Source organism: Anas acuta, chromosome 2 (assembly GCF_963932015.1).
Source record: "Anas acuta chromosome 2, bAnaAcu1.1, whole genome shotgun sequence".
Classification (NCBI taxonomy): Eukaryota; Metazoa; Chordata; class Aves; order Anseriformes; family Anatidae; genus Anas; species Anas acuta.
Window position 1 is genome coordinate 27,256,482 of NC_088980.1, and position 24,377 is coordinate 27,280,858.

Sequence of the window (24,377 nt, forward strand, 5' to 3'; positions counted from 1 at the left end):
TATATTCTGTTGAAGCATTACAAGTTTTTCTGATTATAAGAACAGCAATTTTAGCCTGCTTTTTCTTGGTATTCATAAAAGTCTGAAGTTGCACAAGAATTAAACCAAGTCCACCTTTTTTGCATTTCAGCTAGGTTACATTAAACAAGATCATCCAAAAATATATTGTATTTGTAGTCTAACACTTCATTTTATTCTTTTTACAGCCATTTTGCTGGCTCTTATATCTCAGATTCTTCTTAAAAATAATTGAAGAGATGATGAACCACCTCTCAAGGGCAAGCATCAATCTCTGGAAGCAACTATATTCTACAAGCAATACATCTTAAGATGATGTAATCTGTTCCAAGAAGCTCGCTTCTATTTTTAAATAGCATCCTCTTATCATGCTTTTAAAAGGGCATCTCTATCACAAATTGTTACTTTGCTTTTAACCCAGTAACAATCATCAGTGATATTTAATATACATGAAATGACTTCAGAAAATCATTGATTTTATCTCATTGTCTACAGCAATCCTTACAAATAGTACTTCAAATGGTAATTTAAATTTATAAGACTATAAAATACTTACACTGTGAAAAACATTTCTGCTTAAGGTCATGCTGTCAAAAGAAGTACATCTTTTACAACCAACTAAAAATGCTTAAGTATTTTGTATGTAAGGTATCTTGGACTGCTTTGGTTTCTCCACTTAATGCTACTGAAATTGACATTGGAGAACCTGGAAAAAACGTTACAGCAGGAATTGCACAAAGAAGACATTCTCAGCACTTAAACTCCACCTGACTTCACAAGGAGAAACAATAATGACAAAGCAAAAGCTATGATTTTGTACAAAGAGCACTACTTACATATTTTGATTTTCATTACCATGATTTACAGGTAAATCATTAAATTTAACACTTCCAGAATAATATACTTCCATAATAAATAAAAAAAATGCTAAAAAGAAATAACACTCCTTCTGTTATTCTCTACCAGAATGAAAGCAAATGTAGTCTTGATGCTACAAGCACCTCACAAGAAGTGAAGGATGTAGGTATTGTTTATCATCATATTATAAGAATATGCTTTTATCTCTGCCATCACTTGCTACACTGAGATGTGGATCTCTGAGTGCAGAGTGATAATGTTGTACTAATTTTGGTGTATGCAGCTACCTTGCAGCAAAATTATTGTGTCTCCTGGAAGCTCACCTGTTCACCTAATGAGTAGCAGCATTCCAAATTAGCAAATAGATTGGATTTTTTTTTTTTTTTGAGTGGATTTATATATGTCAAGGAAGGTTTTGAATCAAGAATAATAAAGATGGACTTCTGAAGTGACAGATTCTACCACCTCACATTCCTAATAGGTATTGTAAAAGCCAGCATTATTTTTATTTTTCGCATTATAGTGCTACAAACACCTCATATCTAACGTGTGGTCTACTAAAGCTACACAGATCTTTCTGACATTTCTGACAATAATCATCTGCTCTCTCGTAAACAAAGATGGTCTTGTCACCTAAAGGCAAAAGAGCTTTACATTTTGCTGATGAAGTTAAACTTGGAAGTTAACGTGGGAGTATCACAGAGATATCAAAGAAACAGAGGTAATTAGAGTTTACTTTTTTTAATTATTATTATTATTATTATTATTTTTAAACAAATCAAAGTTAGTAAACAGTGAATACCATAGCTGGGTCTAAACTTGAATCCCTTACAGTGCTATTTGTAACTATGGCAGTTGAAAGTCTATTGATTATGCCACTGTGATTGCAAAGGCTAAAGACATTTTTCTTTGAGATACTGGTATACTTTACTGCTTGGAAAACCCAAACACTTTCCAGATCAATGTCATCTGCAGAAGTAATTAACATTATCACATTTTGGTTGACTTTTTAAATAATTAAACTAGAACACAACCAATACCCACAAAAATTCTGAGACCATCACCCTCAACTGAATTATATTTACTAGATGAACACTTGGAAAAATGTATTACAAAGTGCACAATTTTGTCCTGGCAGGAAAACAGTTTAGTTGATATTCATAGCATTTTCCATCTTTGTTTTCTAAGAGTTTCAGAAACTTGTTTTCAACATTCCTCAATCAACATTCTCAACTTCTAAGAGTACTTACTACTTCAGCAAGATTAAATTCATTTTTCCCAGTGATCTCTAAGAAACTGCAACAAATACTTTTGAACAAACAGATTTATGACATGTAATGTATTTTTCTACTAATTTCATAATTTGAATTAAAAACACAACATCACAAAATTCTGTAATGTTATTTATAAACCTGTGTTGTTTTCTATGCCTCACTTTGTTACCCTCTCAATGCCTACAGATTTTTCTTTTCGTCATTTTACCATGAACTGAAATTAAGTTTACAAGGATAGGAACTACCAAGCCTGGTCTTGTTTCAAAGATCAGTACCATATTATTTTTTTCCCTCCCTAGGCTTTTGCATTTCCTCAGCTTTCCAGGAGTTTTTAAATGTAACAGACAATTAAAAAAATAATCCTCAAGCACTTTTCCATAGTGCCTCCAGGTTTGCAGGGCTGTTTGCAGCTGTGATGTCAATGGCCTGGGGGGTAGAAGGAGAGCTGCAGATGATGCTGTAACATCGTGCAGCCCCTTCAGCACCACGCAAGCCAAAGTGCACTCACAGCAGGCACAGTTGATAGGCAAGGGAGGCAGCAGAGAGATAAAGTTGTAGGGCTGACCACAGTCTCCTAAGCCCTCCTTGTGAGGCTGTGGCAGATGTATCTTATCCATACTTGCTGAAATCTTTACAATATATACATATATTTACATGTTTCCCTTCTGACCTTTTGATCAATGGATTTATTTAGATCCTCATTATTCCCCAACTGTCCACACAAGCTTTAACTTTTTCATTGCTAAAAGACATTTAACAGAGAACTGTGCAGATCAGCCACTCCCTACATAAGTACATTTATAAAAACAAGTCTGAACGATCGTTATGTCCTTACAAATCCTTCTTTTTGAGCCTTCCTGTTTCTTACTGCTTTGCCTTTTATTTTGCCAGACTTAATGTTAAAATGCCATTTAAGGGCATTAATTTTGTTTCAAGTATATAGAGTGTTACAACTAGGAAGAACCTGAGATAAACAGCTCCCAAATAGCTCAGCAGCAAGCTTGCAAGTTTCTCACAGCTGTATGAAAAGTAACATCTAGACATTAAGGGTCCTATAACTCTTAGGATCTTTAGGGGAACTGGGAATATCCTTGAAACTTCTCTTCCACAGTAGGATCTATGCCACTTCCTCAGCATCACTGAAGTAGCTTGGGGTGCTGCATTGTGGGGTGGGGCCTGTCTAATCTCCCAGAACAAGAAGGCCCAGCACAAACCACACTTCTTGTTCCCCCCAGCTTCCACACAAATATATTGATCAAGAACCAGCTCCTCTTCCAGATAGCACCCCTGCCTAATACACAATGCCTTACAAACATATTTATTGCTGCAAAATCTCAGTACCACAGAGGTAGGACTTGCACTATATTCCAAGCAGATGAATCTGATGGCATTTACAAAGCTCTGTGGCAAACAGACCATGCACTGCTTCTTACCCTTGCACAGTTTCCAACTTTTCTTCCTCCCACCTAAGCTTTGTTTGGTTGTTACAGAAGCAGAGCTCCTAGGAAAGAGCTGTTGCCTGGTGGCATAGCCCATCACTGCACATTAGTATGTTCCTCCTCAGGAAATGCATGGAAAATTTCACGTTTTTCAGAACCATGGCAAGGAGACTCAGGGACCAAAATCACTTGGGCTACTTGGTCTGTAATTTTACAGCATCACAGCAGAGCTCATGCTGTAGTGTACAGTCAATAGAACAGCTTAAACTTAAGAGCCTTACAAACCTGATCAGAGGTGGAGAATTTGGTAAGGGGACATTAACTTGTTCAAATTCTTTTAAATATCACAGCATCGCCCAGCAAAGCACTGGTTAGATTCTCTCCAACCACACTTCATACTCCTAACTGGGGATGACAAGTGACTATAACTAGTACTACACTTGAGCATCCATAAAATCCGTTTACAGGAAAACCAAAAAGAACAACAAATGTCCCCCAAATGGGAGGTACAACAATGGAGGTACATAGCATTTAGAGAACTCTGTGGGGAAGTAAATACTTTACCTGTTTCCTTGGTTTGACTCAAGTAGCTACAATCACAAGGATCTTAAAATAATAGTGTAAAAGGGTTGTTCTGCAGGTTATTGCTGAAAAATCAACACTGGAACACTTTGAAAGTTGTAATATTGTTGGAACTAGCATCTTTACACAGATGCCTTGGGAACAGCAGTAGAAAATTCTTTCAAGTACCCCACTGTCTGGAAAGAGAGCTACAAAAATGTCAATGTTTTAACTCAGATTTTATCAGCTCTGAAAATACTGACTCAACTATTGATCTTTTAGCCTGAGCTGCTCTGAGGGAAGGTATGAAAAACCCATCTGGATTGATTTAGCTTTGGTCTCTTAAAACAAGTACCATATCTGTATACATAGTGATATATTTAGGATTACATTATAAAAGGCTACTAACTTGAAAAACAGTCCTATAACCAAGTGATATAAATACTGCTGATGCACAAGGTAAATTAAAAATCTCTAAACTAGCAATGTTTACTTGAAATAAAAAAAAATGTTTAGTGAAGTAATACTTAGGATTTTTACAACTAGAAGCCTGAAGAAAACTTTTTTTCAAGCGCTCTGTCAGGTCCAGCTTCATTTACTAGTTGGTGGTGTATCACTACATAAGCAGCTCCAGATCAAACACTTCTCTCTGGTGAAGGTATATTTTAGAATTTAAACCCCTACATATGTAGTTATAACATCTCTCTCAACACAAAGCAACACAAAGCTAGTATGACTTAAATTGTTGTTAGAGATCCAAAATAAGCCTTAAAAGCCCGGCATTACACTGCCACACTATGGTACAATTAAGATCTGCAAGCAAAAATATAACAAAAAGACAAAAGAACTCCTATGACTATTTAGGATTGCAGTATTCATCATTAGTTATGTTTGTCTACTACTTTCATAAAGCCATAGAAACATACTATTGTGCCTTGTTCAGCAACAGCCATCTAGGTAAGTTATACTTTAGTATTTTATTTTTGTAAAGTTTTTCCAAAATGAGTAAAATAAAGTTTACTTTTTACAGGTGTTAAAATACATAGGAAAGTTGATACTTGATACCAATTTTTTTATTATTATTATTATTATTATTATTTTATTTATTTATTTATTTTTTACTTTGGCTACAAAATAGAGCTTTTTGCTCTCTGCAATACAACATGATCTGAAAGGTTTTGTGTTGACAGCCAGAGAAAAGAAAGGTTCAAAGACCTTCTCCAAGATATTTTTGAGCTATTCAAGGAAATGCTACATAAGTTTTCAGAATCTACGTCTAACACATTGATCATTTCTTTATGTCAGAACATAACTCATTTTAGACCAAGAAATATTTCAAATATACTTAACATGGTAAAAATGGGGAAATTCTAAATGCTACCAAGTTTTATGAGAGCTTAAAAAGTCATATTTTTGCTGACCTTGAAGCACAGCAACACAAGAGGGCTGAAATTTCACATGTAACTTTTTAACTACAGCAGCTCACAAGTCAAGGCATACATTATTTTAATTACTTTGCCATTTATATAATTTATACCTTCCATAGCATTTATTTTGCAAGAAAGCTATAAATCAGTTTTGTATGACCATTACCAGCACTGCTTTATTCATTCTAACATTCCATTTTTTAAGTGTTTTTCTAATAAATCAAACATTTTACATAAGCAATCGGCTGAGGCCAAGACCATACCAATTATTTTACCTGCAAGAACTTGCCATTATAAACATTTCCCACAAGGCATAATAAAATACATGTCTGGTGCCACAAGACTTACAGGAATATCCTGTACTGAAGGATATTAAATAAAGATTAGATGACTAGTTGGAGTTTCATCTGTTCCACTCCTTTCTTAATTGCTATTGTCACCACTTCAGTTTACAAAAATGGCACAGTCTGTATGCATACAGGTTCCTTCCCGTTAGGATGGCTTAGTCAAGCTTTTCAAATCCCAAATTAAGCATCTTTCATCTCCAAACACTTTCACTTACAGGAAGACATTAATGAACAGGGATTCTCTTTTCTGTTACCTGCCTCTAGCACATACATATGCATGTACTTCAATGCAATTTCTATTATTAGGCCTCTGTTTTCAATTATCGCAGTTTTCGTAATTTATTTTTTACTGCATTTACTCAGAGCACAAGCCACCAACTTACAGCTAGAATATTAACTCCTCATAATACTCAATACTTATAAATAGCAAACTGTGAACATTATAGTCTAAAAAACCACAGCTTTTAAGTTTCACTAACAAATGCAAAGGTCTGAGCATTACTAAACAGAATCAGCCCAAATAAATTCCATCCTCACACCTGATAGAAAATCTGCAGACTATCTTCTGTAACTTGTGATTTTTGGAAGCCCTTTGGAAGGGGAGGAGTATAGCAAACTTGAGAGACACTGAGGAGTATAGCAAACTTGAGAGACACCGAGGGAAGACAATCTATGGAGAGTGCATTCTTAACTATTTCAGTGTTTAGTGGTTGCCCATGAGTTATGCTGAATTGCATGAGGAACTTAAATTCCAACTTTGTGACTCCTCCCCAGAATCCTACAACAGTCAATTTTGAAATACTGGCCTTTGACTGCACCCAAAGATTTATCAGCTGATGCTATGGCGTTTCTGCTATTCTGTCCATTTTAGTTACAAAAGTCAATTTTCCATTTCCCGGCTGAAAGAAGACGTATCTTCTTCCATTAGTCACTCAGGCATCACAGCTAAGTATTTAAAATTAGATAACATTCTTTAAACCATATATTTTATTTAAATTATGAAGATTTAGCTTGAAATTGAATCGGCTACTGAAAAATGCTATTTCTTACTATCATATCTTCCCTTACAGCCCACTCTTCTGTGAAGGATACTGTATTCCATATCAGAGTAATTGGAGTTCTGTCACACGGAAAAGATTGGTTATGATTAATGGCATCCTTAGCGCTGCTGAGTTATGTCTTCCTCAGAAGAATCAAAATCACACTCCATTGTCATTCATCAGGCATCCCCTTCTAGGAAACTACAGGAAACATCATACCTTCCTGAACTTTTCCATCTGCTTATAAAGATCTGGATCCAGCTCCTGAGACACATCTTTCATCCAAAGTAGAGCTCCTCTGTATTCAGTCCGATACTGTTCCATTCGGTTCACTGTCAGCCATGTGTCTGAGATGGCCCTATATCTGAAAGTCTCCACTTCTTGATATAATCTACTCAATGGAGTACGCAGTGCTAATCTGGGGGAAGGCAGGAAGGAATGAAGAAAAGAATATATTAAAGCTGTTCCACAAAAGCACACATATTATTACAACTCCTGATACTTTGCTAGCAATCAAAAGACACACAGTTAAAAGAATTCACGTAATTGCTACTCTGCCTTCAGACAGTTCTACAGGTTAGTTGCGGGAATGCATTAATGGCGTAATTTTACAAATATATTGTGCTTGCAACACTTCTGTTCAAAGAGTTACCTTTTACAGCTCCTTTCTCTTACACATTAATGGAAAAGGAACTTTTACTAATGCGTATATTTTATTTAGCCAAACTGCTTGTATTTATGCTATTAAAATTCCTCTTTGTCAGTTGCATTTAACAAGTGTAAGAATATACCTGAGATAATTTATTACTGGATACATACCATTGATGCATCAGGATTGTCATGTTAAACCTCAAAAAAAAGTACTTCTATTAGCATTTAGTCTTCAAATGTACGCATAAATAAAGAAGTCATCTGTCAAGTGGATAATTATCTGTTGTTTTTTTTTTTCTTTTTAAAGAATCTGAACAATTCCTTTGAAGGACATTTATCTTTGGGAAAGTTTTAGGCATTTTCTTTCATGTTTGTTCCAGATACCACATTTTGGAGAGGCAGTAGGGGACACTGTTGTCTTCCCTATGCCACCACTTCAGCTCCTAACAGAATCTCAGAACTAGACAGAATTACTCCAACTTTCGCTGTTTCCTCCTGCTGCTTCTGCTTTCCTGTTTGTTGCCAGAAGCCACCTCACTGGAATGGGTTCAATCAGCTCCACATCAGTGTACAGCTAGTTTAATTTGCCACTTAGGGACTTCCTAGGCATGAGAGAATTCTTAATTTCAGCTCCGATAGCCAGCAAATTTCATCTACATGCTCTCCAGCTTGCTATTGGCATACAACATAAATAAGAGCAGTCTTGACTCCAAGATGAGCTTGCGGATGGCTCAAGAAGAGGAGGAAGACAAACAACTGGTTCTATTTTTATGGTTGGTTGTTTATAAAGATGCCTTAAAAATGCATCAAGTAAGACAGATGACAAAATGCAAACTTCTTATTGCGGCTTTTGTAGGTGCAGTGCACATTTCTTCACATTCTACAAGCAGACAACCATTTAAAGGAAAAATTCAGCTTATGTAGACAAGTCATACAGTGGGATTTCTAAATAATAATAATACGCTTTTTAAAGAAGCAAATCATTAGGGTTTTTAATGGTGCTTTACATGTATTTTGAAGATCCCACTCATAGCTTTTACTGGATGTGCTAATAACCAAAATCTAGCCCAAGATAAACATGAAATTCTCAGTGCTTGGTATGTGATGTTTTATTCTGAGCCAAACAGCTGTGCTGTTAAGCTAATTATTGTGAAACTTTCCAAATTTAAGAACCCCCCAAAATCCTGTAAAAGCATAGAATTTAATTTGTAATTTGTCATAGGATTGAATTTTACTTTCTGAATAAATGGAGAAATTCAAGGTTCCATAGTACCAATATGGAACGGAAGGGAGCCAACCAAGAAAAATTCACAAAGCCGAAAGAAACCCTTATATAGTAAAATCCATAACACCATCAAGTACTGTTGCTTCTAAACTCTTTGAATGAGCAGAGTCAGAGTGTCAAGAGCTATAGGTAAAAGCAAGAATTTATGTGGATATGAGTTCTTCTGTATTCCTTACCTTTTACCAATTTGCTCCTACTCAATCTGCATGAAGTCAGTTACAACCTAGGATCTTCTCCTGGAGGCTTTTGTGTAAGGTTAAAGCAGGAAATGGCAGACTCCTTTCTTCTCTGTCTACTTAATGCATGAGACTCTAGTCCAGAAAAAGACACTTCCTACTCTCCCAGGACCCAGACACTTTTACAACAGGCCTGCTATAGCAGCATTTCTTTTCAGAGTGTGAAATGCCATCAAGCAGGAGAGAGACCTGATATCAGCTCCTTTACTGTCCTATTGTTAGAAAGGCCATGCAGATGGCACCTGTACAGCTTTAGAAACGCTGATCAGAACAGGCATAGGTGAGGAAATCTGCAGATCAAAAGACATAGCAGATTCATGGGACAAAAACCAGGATCAGGCAAAATTACTCACAGCAAGACAGTAATATTGCCAATACTGTAGCAGGTTTGGTCGATAACAACTTTTGTATCAATTGGTTCCTCATATCTCAAATGAACTGTGGCAATGAAGAATCAACTACCATTATTCCCATGTAATCAGGTGGTAACATTGATACACATACCTTTGCTGAGAAGAAAAGCAGAGGGCCTTTCCTGTGGCTTGCATCATTTTTCCTGCTCTCGTTTTATCCTGAGAACCCTGTGATCGAAGAAATTTTCCCAATTCATTTTCTTCCTGAGACAGAACTAATGAAAAATAAATGAGTGGTCAAATGTAATTTAATAGGTTTCTGACAGTTTTAAAGCTGGCCTAATATCAAATACTTTAAATCACTCCAAATCCAAGCAGTGCAGAAAAAATAATTCCATGGAATTCCTGCATTTATATATACATTTATGTCTTCAATCAGAAATTATGATTCACTTAAGACATTTGTTGACAGGTTTGCCGTACTTAACAAGAATCACAAAATTCTGTCAGTGCTTAAAATCAGTAGGAGAAACATGCTACTTTGCTCTTGAACAAAAAAAAAAAAAGTAGCTTGGTTAGACTACATAAAGGGCCCACTTAAGGCTTGATTACAGTATCTTTTTGTCTTGTGTTTTGTTTTGTCTTTCATTATCCTTTTTTAGCACATGGACTACCTTAGTTGATTTTAGTTAGCATACTTTTGCTGAAGCTAACTCTTAGCTATACTACCCAAAACTTTTTCAGTTGCTTTTTCTCTTGGTCTCCATTTTTCATGTTCCACTACAATATTGATTTTTTTTTTAATATGAAAAATACTATTTACAAATTCATTTTTTAAACTAGGATGCAGAAAAATAAAAGTGTTTATATATTTATATGTTGGCTACTTCCAAATTGGAACAATAAGTCTTCACAATCTCATGTCCTTACAAAAGCATTTCATTGTGGCCTCGTCTATTTGTCTTTTTAAGTGGCTGTCTCCTATGGTGCCTATTTTTTTCCCAGGCTTAATGAGGAGAATAGTGTAGTATACTGAAAAAAAAAAGAAGATCTTTTAAGTCCTCTTTTCATTTTAAAATGCTGACAGTCAAATCTATTGCAGTCTAATAGCACATTTTGCCAGCGTATGCACACGCATCTTTGCATAAGAGATTTTACCTGCTGTTGTGTAACACTTCTTGAACTCATATTTCTATTCTGTATTACAATTTTACCTCAGTATCCTTAAACATCAGCTCAGAACCTCTTTGGACAGGCAAAAGAAAAGGGAAAGAATGGAGAAAATACGCATAAAATTCAACAAAAAGAAAGTAAATTAAAAGATACATTCATAGCTGATTCTCTTTTCCAGGACAGAAGTCACAGCATCAGAGGATCAAAAATATTGATTAGAGGGAACAATTTCTTTAGGTCATTTAATACAACCTGCTGTTTGAAACTTCCCAAGTGAGTTTCCTCTCTCTCATTAACGACTGCCAATAATTAACATCCACCTGTTGCAGCCAAGTCAGCATAATCATTTTCATCATAATCGCACAGGTTACTTAATTATAAAACTAGTAATATGACTAATAATCTTCATTGTTAATCCCAATTAAAAAACACAGGAGTTCAGTAGAGAGCTAGAATTTCAGAAGTTCTGAATTTAGATGGGCACAGCAACTAATGGAAAAAAAAATCCCCCAAAATCAAGCTTTCTCCCATAATAATTGCCACTTTTCACTGTATAACATCAAATATAAAGCTTAATAACAAACTAAGAGATCTTTAAGCAGTTAAACAAGTCTACATTTAATTGTCTGCAGGGAATGTTACCTTTAATTTTAACTAGAAAGAAACTAGTAGTTCTCCAATTTCATTTTTACTTTTTTACATTTTAGATGATTTCATATTGCAGAGTTCCTTATCAACTACTGTATTTGTTCATACTTACAACAAATCCTTTTCTGATAAAGTCCTATTGCTTTCAGCAACTCCATACACGTTCTCTGAATAGAATGGAAGAGCTGAAATTGAAACAGAATACAAAAAAATAAGTGTATGTAAGAAACAGTGAAGACTAAGACACAAGAAAGAGCTTGTCTTTATTTTTGTAGAAATTATTAGGGATCACCATTTCCTTCTTGAACACCGAGTAATCTTTCAAGCTTGAAAGTGTTTTTTTCCTTATTAATTGTGCTTTTCTTTCAATCAAGTTGTCCACTGAAACTACAGACAGACAACCCAAACATAAAGATAAACAAAGACAAAATAATTTTGGAAACAGATCTACTCCAAACAGCTCATAGTTAACCAAAATACTCTTTTCTTTTTTTTTTTTTTAAATTATCTTTTGATACATACGAAGATGCATAAATCTTTGATTCTGAACAGCCCTCAATGGAACAAAAGGCTGTCAGTAGTTTCAATGACATGTGATCAGCAGCAATATGTATACTGAATTTTTAATACCACAAAATCTAGTGCAAGAAACTTGTATGGGTATGCCAACAGGAAGGTTTTTGATTTTAAAATGGCCTTTTTACTGTCACAGCTCTGGTACTCTAACCAAATTGACAGAGTAGCAGTTTCCAAAGAAAGTAGAGGAAAAAAAGTCACTTTTGACTAGGTTTGGAGAATTAAGAGGAAAACAGAAATTACTGCTTTCTTTCTGCTCACCTAAAACCTCTAGACTGTAATTTAAACCTCAACTTCACTATATCAAGTACAATGAAAATATTAGTAAAATGGACTGCTAGTAACTGTCATCCTTTTGCATCTGCTTGACCTCCTGTATGTTTACTAGGATCTTGTCTTTTCAAGAGAGAACATGACTTGCAGTTTTGAAACTGTTCAAGTGAAAACATGTTTGCATTTTCTATCTGGTAAACACAAATTGCCCTATTTTTAATCCCACATGAAGTAACAAAGCATCCTTCCTGATTAATCTGCCACACCACAAGCACAATAGGAAATCAGGTATATATTTATAAAATACTATTTCAGTTTCTTCAGCTTGTTTAACACCAATACTTTTGACTTAAAATCTATCATGAAGGCCACACACATAGTTAGAATCTAAGTTTTATAAGTTGTCTACAATAGGTAGACTACAAAGATTTGATTGTTGTAAAAATGCCTCTTGTATTTCAGCTCAAATCTGTATAAAACTGAGATTCCTAAGTCAACAATTTCCTAAGAAAAATAGTGACAAAATATTCACCCTTATGTAACAAAATGATAGAAGTAAAATTTAGCTAGATGCTAACTTTGGAAGTCCATTCTCTGTCTTTTGATTTGTGTCAAAGACGTTTAAGCTCTTCAGTTTGTAGAACCTTAATTCTTTTCAAGTGGGGCTGAGGGTACTGACAGTAGGACTGTAGATATGACCCAGTAGGATTTCTTCTCTCAGTCACACTTCACAGACTTTCAGAAGCTGCCTTTGGTCACGTCAAAAACATGAATCTGCACAAAAGCCTCAGAGAGCAGACTGCAATGTGCATCTATTTCTTCTTTGCATACTCCATATTTTTATGGTCTATGCTACGATATGGCATTTCATAGTTATAAAAAAGAACATCATTTATGTATACTACAGTCTAGTATTTAAAAAAATGATTTAAACTGATATAAGGAAAGGATATGGATAGCTAATACAAAGGGTGATGTCCTGCTCCCCCTGACACCAAAAAAGAAAAAACTGCCTGAAAGGAGGTAAGAGAAATGTTAAGTTCTGAATAAAGTCTTGTGTTACAAAACTTCCACTAGACTCCCTGCATCTGCATAAGTATATTTGTCCGAAATTAGAAAGGATATTACACAAATGCGATGATAAAATTTATATATGTTATTATCTGGTATCTATACATACACATCTTAGCAGCTTTATGGAAATGAAAACATTTTAAGAGTTATCAGAGAACACACGTTACGTAGACATTACAAACCTCTAGCTTTGCATCCAGATCTGCATCTGAAGCCACAACATGTTCATCTTCTTTTTTTCCTGTGACTTTTATAAGGGTTTGTTTTGTTTTCCAGTACTTCTGTTGCATTTTATTGACCACAGATTTTTCTTGGCTTTGAGCATATTGATCATAAAATTCCCTTGGATAATTACTAAAATATTAAGGAAGAAAATTACAAAATGTCAATAGGATACTTAAAAATAAGACTAACAAGCTAGATTAATACACCCCTATTGGGAATACTGCATTTACATGCAGACACATGTGTTCTAGTATGTATTTCCTCATTATGCATTCGTAACAAACCATTAAAATAGTAATATATTTCCACTAACATTTCCCATCCTCCTTCGGAGAATACTACATTGCATATAACATGAATGTATTTAGTGTGTAGTACTTCCAAAGCATCAACTGCAAAGAATTCTTTCCAATGCATTATGGAATGATTTACAGCTCCTGGAATTAAAACTTTATTTTTATATAGCTACTAGGAAAGTTTAAAGAGCGCTAGTAGAATTGCTTAAGCAGACAGCAATTTTCATGCAATTTTAGTACTGTCAGGATTTCACAAAGTACATTTTTTATGAATGAAATTAGACTACTCACTGACTTTTTTTTTTAATTGAATAAAAAAAGAGAATACTTATCTCTTTTGAGCACACTATGTACAAGATAGCCCATTTCTTTCACTGTGCAATCACCAAGTGATAAATGTAGGTGCAAAACAGAGATTTGTCAAGTACAATCTGCCATTAATGAAGCCACGCTGGCTGTCACCCATTACCTCCCTATTTTCCATGTGCCCTCGCAAAGTTTCTAGGCGGATCTGCTCCATGATCTTGCTGGGCACAGAGTTGAGATTTACTGGCCTGTAGTTCCCTGGGTCTTCCTTTATTCTCCTTTTTAAAAATGGGGGTTATGTTTGCCCTCTTCTAGTCAGCGGGAACTTCACCGGACAGCCACGAATTCTCAAATATGATGGAAAGTGGCTTAGCAACTACATCTGCCATTTAGCTCAGGAGACGTGGATGTTATCTCGTCAGGTCCCATGGACTTGTGCACCTTTAGGATTCCTTACCTAGTCTTGAACCTTATCTTCTCCTAAAGTGGTCAGTTCTTTCTTCCAGTCCCTGCCTTTGCCTTCTGTGGCCCAGGCTAAGTGTCTGAAACTCTTGCTGGTGAAGACTGAGCCTTCTTCATATCCTGGGTAACTAGGTCTCCCGTTTCCTTCTGGAGAGGGCCTACAATTTCCCTAGTTTTCCTTTTATCACTGTTGTACCTACAGAAACTTTTCTTGTTACCTTTGATGTCCCTGGCTAAATTTAATTGTAATAGAAGTTTGGCTTTCCTAACCTGATCCTTGGCTGCTTGGATGATTTCTCTGTACTCCTCCCAGGTTATCTGTTTTTTCTTCCACCCTCCAATCCTGTATGCTTCCCTTTTTGGTTTGAGTTTGGCCAGGAGCTCCCTGTTCATCCCTGCAGGCCTCCCTCCTGGCATTTTTGCCTGACCCTTTGTTGGGATGCATCACTCCTGAGCTTGGAAAGAGATGATCCTTGAACACTAACCAGCTTTCTTGGGCCTCTCTTCCCGCTAGGGCTTTGTTCCACAGTATTCTACCAAGCAGATCCCTGCAGAGGCCAAAGTCTGCTCTCCCAAAGTCCAGGGTAGCAAGCTTGCCATGCTGCCTCCTCACGGCCCTCGGGATCCTAAACTGCACCACTTCATGGTCACTGCAGCCAAGGCTGCCCTTGAGATTCACACTCCCCATGAAGGAGCTCCATGTGCTCCAGCTGCACATTGACACAGAGGGTGACGATCCCTCCTCATCTTCCCTTCACCAGCTTGGCAAGCCTATGACCAAAGATGCTCTTCCTCTTCTCCAACAGGTAGAGCTCATCAGCCCCCAGCAGACCAAAGCTCTCAAAGCCAGTTCCATGGTCCAGGTAGCCAAACCCCTGTCTGTGGCACCAGTCCCGTAACCATCCATTGATTTGACACTTTCCACTTGCCTTTTCAGTCCCCTTCCCTTTGACCAGGAGGACTCATGAAAAAACTACCTGCGCTCACAAGTCCTTTACTGCTGTTCCCAGGGCTCTGTAATCCCTCTTGATACCCCTCAGACTGCTCCTGGTTGCATCACTGGTGCCCAGTACGAGGCTTGGCAGTCTCCAGGTGACATCCTTGATACAAGCCCCTGGTAAGCAGCTGACTTCCTTCAAGAGTGGATCAGGCTGGCAAAAGGATGTGTCTCTACCTCTCAGAAGAGAGCCCCTTACCTGTCACCTGTCATTTTTTCTCAGTTTCACCAGTTGTTATGCTGGGAGCAGATCGGGCTGCCTAACTCAGCTCATTCCACCTCATCCCCTGCAACAGGTCTTTCCTTTTTGGCCAGTACATTCCACAATATTTAAACCATATGAATAGAAATTACAGTTTCACAATGAAATCTTGATCTCTTTCAGTAATAGTTATTCCACTATTAATTTCACTTATGTGTATAAATTAAGATATTCAAAATCACTGCAGCTTTTTTTTGGAAATACATGGTTGCTTAAATTTATATTAAATAGTCCAAGAAAATTAAAGCGGTTGAATTTATTTTTCAAGTAAAGATACTCTTTATCTGTTTTACATTACTGAAATACTGCTCACTAGCTCAATTCACACAACACATGGGTAACTCACTGATGCTACCCCAAAGAGTCCTCAGACTCAACACACACATCAAGTCATGCAGAGAGACATACAGATATATACACTTGCTGTGAAATATTTCAGATGTTCTGAAAGCCATTGGCACACATATTCACCAAGAGAGGCAGCTCTCCCCTGTGCAGTTACTAATGACACAATTCATCCTGAAAAGAAAATCTGCTTGACAGGGATTTGTTACTTGCTTTGGTTATTTCTAATCAGTGAGTTAGGAGACAGTGACTTAAATCACCAAAGAGATGGTAAGAAATTGAAGTGGAAATGAGCAAAGACAAAAGTCAAAACGCACAAATATACAGCACTTCCTGGCTTCTTCCCCAAACTTTAAAAGAAAAGGTATTCACCCATTTAATTTTACCAAAGCAACAGTCCACAGTCCTTAGTTTATGAATTTCATTAGGCTTAGAATAAGACACTTTTTTGGTGCCACTGCACAAAATAAACAACACTTGCAAAACATATCACATTTCACATGCAGCTTTGCACAAACAAGACATTACACATCCCCTGACAACTCCAGCCTATCAAGTTAAGCGAAGCCTGTATTGACCTGACTTGCTGTACCTCTAATAAATTAGGAGAACATTTAGATATCTCCCAAATCCCCCTGCATTATGAGAAAGCAGAATATGAGAGCTTAACTAATAAAACTAACATTATTTTTAAAAGAAAATAAATAAATAAAATGAAACCGATCACATGGCAGTATAAAGACCCTAGCTATCTGGCTAGTTGTGTGCTTTAACTTGTGCTACAGCTGTGCAAATAACTGATATCTCAGTTCAGTGATCAAACGAAGAAAACACCGTAATTCATTTGCTGTCAACCAGCCTTAATAGCTACCTTGCTTGAGGTCACCAGAAATTCTAGGGACTGGGTGGAAAAAATAAAAATGAGTCATTAATGTGAGGTCACAAAAAAGTCCTGGGATTAATAGAGATTTCTGAATTAGACACAGATAAACAAACTGGGAAAATATGAAGAATACAATCTTTTACCACAACAGACAAATTCAACTTTTAATTTCATTTGGAGAAATTTCTGGCTCCTGTTTATGTCTAATGTGCTTATAAATAATTATCTTAATGAAATATTTGGTGGACAATTTTTCTGGAGGTTTAAAGGTCCTTGTCAATACCTTTAAAAATGGATTTTGTCAAGCAGTCATAGATATATTTAAATTTTACTAAAAAAACAAAAATATAACTAAAAGAAGGATCTACTTTATTCTAATGCTGATGATCACAGATAAATCCATTGAAATGAGACACTCATACAATTTTTGCCATTATGCAGAAAATTGATAACATATGCTATTTTTCCATCTCATCAATTCACTTGTTTTTCCATTCTTTGATAAGTTGGCAGTTTTCCACTTTCTATTTTTATTCTTTTTAAACAGAACATCTACCAGTGACTTCATATAAATACTAGATGCCAGAACATAATGCATGATTATGCAGTCACAAATCAACACGCCAAACACCATTAACTCTTTAGAATAATAAAAAATGACCAAGGTACTTACTACTTATGACCTTCCATGTTTCTTATTTTCTTCAGACACTTAAATAAAATAAGAAATTATCAGTTAATATAAACATCTTTAAAATATAGTTCTCAATTTAGACAACAGAAAAACTCCTGCCTTTTCACATATAAAAATTACCATACTTTATCATCTTGTATATGTTACAAAAGAAATTTTTTCCATCTGTAGACCAAATGCTTTTCTCATATAACACACAATTCTCACTTAAATCCATGACAAACACATTTAAGTGGTGTTGCTGATTTTTTGTGTTTTAGCAAGTTTTCCTGTTGTAAATTCAGTGATTTTTGACACGGCAAGCCCGAAGCGTACATGCTAGGAATAATCTAGGAATAATCCCCAGTCAAGTGTGTTTTTCTTTTTCTTTGTTTTTTAAACCAGAATTTTAACCACAACCTAGTTCAGCTACTCTTTTCACCAATGTCTCATTGATCCACTTTTCAAAAGCATTAGCTACTTTATGTCTTGAGCAATAGATGCAAAATTTAACCACCAGTTGTTTTTTTTCTCAGATGGACATCGCAGTTCCTGTGAATGGAATATGATTTGCATGTGTTTGGACTTTAAATTTTAAAAGTTAATATCTCCAGTTTTGATACACAATGAGCTGACCAGATGGTGCACACATCACCAGTAATTGAGCACACTCCTTCCAGGCCAAATTTACTAGTCAAGCCAGACACTCATTGCAAAAAACCAAGCACCTGGCTTCTCCTCTGCTGCTTTCAGAAAGGACTCTCTGGCACTAATCTTGGAGAGAAAAAAGGGGCTGCAATGGGGAGCCATGGCTCTGGCAACACGTCTAACAAGATGCTGCCTAAAGACAGTATGGCAAACACTGGATGGTAATGGGACTGGAACAGATTGCAGGGACTCGGACAAGGCAATGCAAACCTGAGTGCTTCCTGCAACTGTGAAGCACATACACTTCCATTTACAGCCAATTGAAGCCAAATCCCAGGTTTTGGATTCTAGCCTCTCTGCTCTCTGTACCTGTGAAACTTCCTGGCAAAGTTCCATGAGATGCTGGAAGATTTTATCAGAGCAGGACACTTTCCTGAAATGGAATTTTTGTGAAGAGCTCATATGCACTGCAGAAGAGATCATAGTAAATTCATAACCCTGTCTTCAGCAGCATTTAATTGTAAGGCCAACAGCCAAATAATGAAGAGGAAGAACTGCTTTGGATTGCTGTTTGCATTACAGCACTGTCATGTCAGACAATATGCAGAATGGAGAGCAACAGCCACAGCTTTGCTTTAATTTCTAGAGCCATGAGGCACAGACAACGTTAACTCCAGTTTTCTAATACCTATGTGCTTGACTTCATTGTTTTAATACAGGTTCTGCTTAAGTCAACAGTGGGTGTGTGCGAGAGATAAGAACACAGGATTTGGCTTGTATGCACATCCATGACTCAGTTATTGAGCAGCATGCTTGGCTTGACAGGAAGCAAAGAACAGCCCATCTAGGTGAAATAATGTGTATTATGTGGAACAAAGTGTAGCTCAGCAAGGGGAACAGGTCTTAGGCACTGACCTTAAACTCTGTACACGTTCACCTGACTCTCCTGGAAACCAACGTCCCTAAAAAAAGAAGACATAAGGGTCATGGTGACATAGAGTTCTCATCTTACATGCATAGCTCACATTCTTTTTTCCTATAATTGACTCTGGGGTCTTCTTAGTTATACTCCTTTGAGATCTACATAGTGCCCCCCCCCCCCCATGCCCACAGGATACTCTTTGTGTGTTTTTTTTGTTTGTTTGTTTGTTTTTTTTTTTAATTCAGAGCACCTGTGAGGACTGTGTCACAGTTATTCGGATAGTGTTTTCATGGTATGAAAATGAGGGTATGCTCTCCTGGCCCTGCTGTGTGACATGAAGGCACATGAGGTGTTTGAGGCCAAAAGGCTACTGAGATAGTGCTGTATGGCTTTATAGGGTGGAAGGAAACAGAATTGGAATCTTACCCATATTGTCTACTGGATATGCCTCCTGGCATGCCATATCCCCCAGAACATGCCAAGAAACAGAGGGTCCCAGGGAACTGTAGGTGGTATAGACAAAAACCACTCTAGGGAGATTACAGCAATTAAACAGCAGGAACAAGAAACAGCCCAGTGCTCAAGCTTAGTCCCTGGACCCCTTTTATTACCCATACGGAATTAGCTTTTGGTCCTAAATGAGAATTCAGGTTGTACAAAGACGGCTCAGTGAGCACTGGCACTGAATAAACAGAACTGTGGTTGCTTGAAAAGAATAAGGTACCATAAGCGTTGGCAAAAGCCATATCACCTGCAATTTCCATCATGAAGAGTTCCTGGATCCCATTCATTCCAGATGCTGTTCAAAGAACTTTCATAATGAAACCAGTTATGCCTCTGAAGTCCCAGATGAGTTTCACCTTTCTTACTGACTGAGAATGCTCTGAAAAACCTGAATGCCCACTACTATTATGCCATTTTTAGCTGTTAATTTAGACCACAAAAGTGCACTCAGTTTGGGTCCCACTGGTTTCAGTGGTACCCTAAATGATTCCATTCACACAGAACTTGTTTCAAGTTAGATACACTTGTGTGATATTTATAGTACTGTATACTAATTTACATTTCATGTTTCAGCATTATAGTTAAGCTCGACTGAAATGGAAACAGTATTTATTAATGTAGACATTAAAATCAGAATCAAGGGTAGAGGGAAATGTAATATAGGAATACTTACTTCAGCTAGATGTAGCAGATGTGCTATTAAAGGACTTCTCATGTTTGTATCTGAGAGCAACAGCAAATGTATTAATTTTTAGCTTTTGATTTTAGGATTTTCTTTTAAGAAACACAGTCTTACTAATTATGTTTATCCTAAACTGGTCTTTCAGTTCAGGACACCTGTGTGATCTTTGAAATCAGCTTCCTCAAAGAACATGACCTCCCCATTTCAATGCACAGAAAGCTGAGCATCTATGGCAGAAAGCCAGCATTGATGGATTTGTGACTGAACTCAAATGCAAAACAAACGCGTAGGGACAGAGGCATGGTCAGGTTACTCAAGAGAATACAGAAGTATTACCAGAGTATGTAGGGATGGAGTTAGGAAAGCCAAAGCTGTGCTCTGGAGTTGAAACTAGGACCGGATACAAAGAGCAACAAGAACGGCTCTATAAAGATAGTGGCACCAGAAGAAAGGCTACAGAAGGCACAGGCCCACTGTGACAGAGAATATGGAAAGGCAGACTTGTATTTTTGCTGTGTTTTTCAGTGGGAGATCTGCCCTTCAGCATTCTAGTTCTCAAAGCCTACTGGTCAGGGTCTGGGGGTATGAAGCATTAACCACACTAGAGAAAGACTCAGTCAAGAGGTATGTAGGCCACTGGGATGTACACAGATTCAAGAAACCAGATAAGATGGATCTGCGGGTGCTGAGGGAGCTGGCTGATATAATTGTTTGGATGTTCTCCCTGTTGTCTTGGAGGTTATGTTGATCAGAGGAGATGCCTCGAGTGAGACAAACATCACACCTATCTTCAAGAAGCACAGAAAAGAGCATCAGGAAAACTTCAGGCCCATCAGCCTCACTTCAGTTCCTAGAAAGATCTTGGAGAAGTCCTTCCTGGAAACTATTCCCAGCCCCATGAAAGAAGAGAAGGAAAGACGGAACAGCCAGCATAGATCTACATGGATTTAAGTCACTCCTAAGCTGACTGCCTTCAATGAGGTGACTGCCTCTGGTGAGTGAGTGAAGGGAGAGCAGGGGATGTTGCATGCTGATGTTAGCAATGCCTTTGTCATGGTGTCCCACAGAAACCTTACAGGTTCTTGTGATACCTATGTGATTCTGTGACAACTTGTACAATGTAAAATATTAGACTGGTGAGCAACAGTTCGCTGCTACTTTTGGTTTAATGCATAAAACTTTCCTTAAAAACATGCTGTAAACGGACAGTGGAATGACATTGTACCATGACCACTGGTGACACACATACAAAAACAGTACTGAATGTTTGCCTTCAAAGAGTTACCTACAACACATTAAGCTTTTAGTTGTATTATTTTCATTCACATCCAAAACTTTGAAGATTAACATTTTTCATTTCTTCAGATACCACTACACACACAGCGTGAATTGTTCCTGTAGTCATTTAAAAGGGCCATAATTTTTTTATTTTTGGAATAGTCTCTAACTTCACGTGCTACTACTGCCTATTCCAAGTCCGGGAACAAAAGAGGGTTAAGATATTGGTTCAGCTGTAACAAAGGAGATTATTGAAAGCATCTGGCACAGCTGAAAGCAGTGAGCTTTTTTTTTTTTTTTTTTTTTTTTAAAAAGAAAACCCAAAGTCGTAAGTCTAGCCACAAAAAGTGAGAGATGCTAATAAACAGGGACTGGAAACAGGCCAACGAAGTATCAAGGAATTAAAAGGAAACTTCATAACCACATAACAAAGCAACCCCACAGTCAGGAAAGGCAGACCCTGAGGCTGCAGAAAGACATGAATGAGCACACAACCTTCAACTACTTTAGGTTTTGAACTCTTATGCTTTCAAAGAATAACGCCCGAATATCCTGAACAGAAGTAACAAGAGTTGCTCTTTGCCAGAGCTGACTACAATAGAAAACACATGACACTGACTGAAGCCCACCAATACCTGACCTGAAAACTGCAGTCAAACTTAAAATTAACCTTTTATCATAGAATTTTACATATAAAACTAAGCTTAATTTGCCAGAGTTGATGTGAAAGGATTATTTTTTTCCTGTTCCCTTTTTCCTCCCAATGTATTAAGACTAAAAGATGTTTCAAGAAATAATATTACACTGACACTGACTGAAAAAAAAAAATAGCATCCACCACCTCACTGGAAAACATTTCTATCAGAAAGTTTCCATTAGCTTTGTCATAGAGATCACTTGTGCATGTTGCGTCATTCTTTATCATAAGCCTTTATCTTGACTAACAAAAGGTAGGGATAATCTAGATAATATGGAAAAAAAAAAAAAAGAGACAGCAAACATAGGTGCTGTGGAGCCTGTTAGGGAAAACAGCGTCACGCTACAGCTGACTGTACACAAACCCATGGTTATAGCTGTGTAGCAGTGGATCTGAAGTTGTCTGGGTATGTCCACACGCTGCTAATTCTCCACGTGCTTTCCAATGTTTTGAGACAGATGCTACCTCAGTTTCAGCTTTAAACCTGAGCTGGCCCTATCATAACAAGCCTACCTGGAAGACAAGGATCACAGTGCTAAGATATCCATTTCCACGTGGCACCAGCTGGGCCCATTAGCTCTGCTGTCCCCCTGGAAATCCCTGTCTGGCCCTCTGAGAAGCAGCTGAGAAGCCTCAGCACCACGTTTGACAAACCTCCCCGTGTGCAGACAGATACCAGACAGGACTACATGCAACCAGCTCAGGTCTGGCACAGTCATTGGCCTGGACCCTGAAATACAACCAGTGTTTCACAACTCAGTTTGGCTTCAGGAGGAGGACAGCTGCACTCATCAGCGCTCTGCCAGAGCTAACAAGACATGCTGGAACCAAGATGGCCCTGCACATGGCCAGCTAGGGCACCTTCGCATCTGTGGCAGTTTATCTGGTTTGTGGGCTACTTATCCACAAATTATTTCCACAAGTACGCATAATAGCTGGAATGCTACAGGACCTGATAATATTTCTGGCATACTGATTCACCCTGCTTTCATATCAGGAACTTTTAGTAGCCATGATGCTCGAAGGAGGCTTGATAGAGAATATCTTCATTAGCCAATGCATCTCTACTCCACTCGACTACAGAAAATCCTCTAATTCTCTGCACCCCTCCAAAACCATTTGAATACACCATCAACATCCTCCTGTGCAAACAAGGAAAATGCTAGCTTGGTGTTTTGAATGATTAAAACTCTGGAAAGAGTTTTCCCTAGGCTTTCCTTCCAGCTCATCCTCTGTATGACGTTCATACTTCCTTGCTCCTCTTTTTTAGCTTTATTATATTATAGGTTGTTGCAGCATAAGTTGTCTGGTTTCCCAAGAGCTGAACAACATTATCTGTGTATTAATGTCACTCGGATATATTTAATGTTCATTGGAAAAGAAAAATAACAAGTGTCATGTAGCAGAGTGAAATTCTGATCTTAATGCCCTCCTAGTTACTGGAAAAAAAATAATAAATATTTATTTTCCTCTCATTCAAGTATCTGTTGTTGACTGAGCATTACACTAATACGAGTAGCCAGCAGATCCCATAGAAGAAAGCAGGACTTGGCAAACAAGAATCTTTCATCCATGGAAATTATATCTAAAACAAACTGTTGATCCAATCACATCTTAGAACGATGAGGTAAGCCAAAATCCTTGCAAAGCTTTTATAGATGCTGAAGATAAAATGTAGCATCCAAAGATGACCTACCATAGTTACATAGGAAAGTAGTAAATTGAATTCTTCTGAGATGCATTCAGAAGCAACAAAAGGGAACAGAATGAGAGGCAGAGCAGAATTCAGCAAGTCTGATGGGAAAGTAATGTGTTTATCAAAAAAGACAGATGGATTTGCATTTTCACTGATAGTTAGCACTATCATCTCAGTTTACTGTCCTTTCAAAGCAGCTAACATGGTTGGAAAGTCCTCAAACTCTCTTCACCTTAAAAACGCCACAACTTATAACTACAAAAAATGG

General features: G+C 37.3%; 1 protein-coding gene across 5 annotated transcripts in view; it reads right to left on the reverse strand.

Annotated features, from left to right (window-relative positions):
- Nucleotides 1–24,377, reverse strand: part of ICA1 (islet cell autoantigen 1) — a 72,598-nt gene that overhangs the window by 41,911 nt on the left and 6,310 nt on the right. For 4 of the 5 annotated variants that reach the window (XM_068674033.1, XM_068674035.1, XM_068674032.1 and 1 more), the window contains exons 2-7: nucleotides 19,246–19,292; nucleotides 17,683–17,720; nucleotides 13,416–13,587; nucleotides 11,423–11,495; nucleotides 9,641–9,764; nucleotides 7,184–7,382 (exon numbers count right to left, since the gene is read on the reverse strand). In XM_068674033.1, the coding sequence (XP_068530134.1) occupies nucleotides 7,184–7,382; nucleotides 9,641–9,764; nucleotides 11,423–11,495; nucleotides 13,416–13,587; nucleotides 17,683–17,699 (585 nt within the window). In that variant the 5' untranslated portion in view covers nucleotides 17,700–17,720; nucleotides 19,246–19,292. The remainder of the gene's footprint in view (nucleotides 1–7,183; nucleotides 7,383–9,640; nucleotides 9,765–11,422; nucleotides 11,496–13,415; nucleotides 13,588–17,682; nucleotides 17,721–19,245; nucleotides 19,293–24,377) is intronic. The other variant, XM_068674034.1, reaches the window with a different exon arrangement.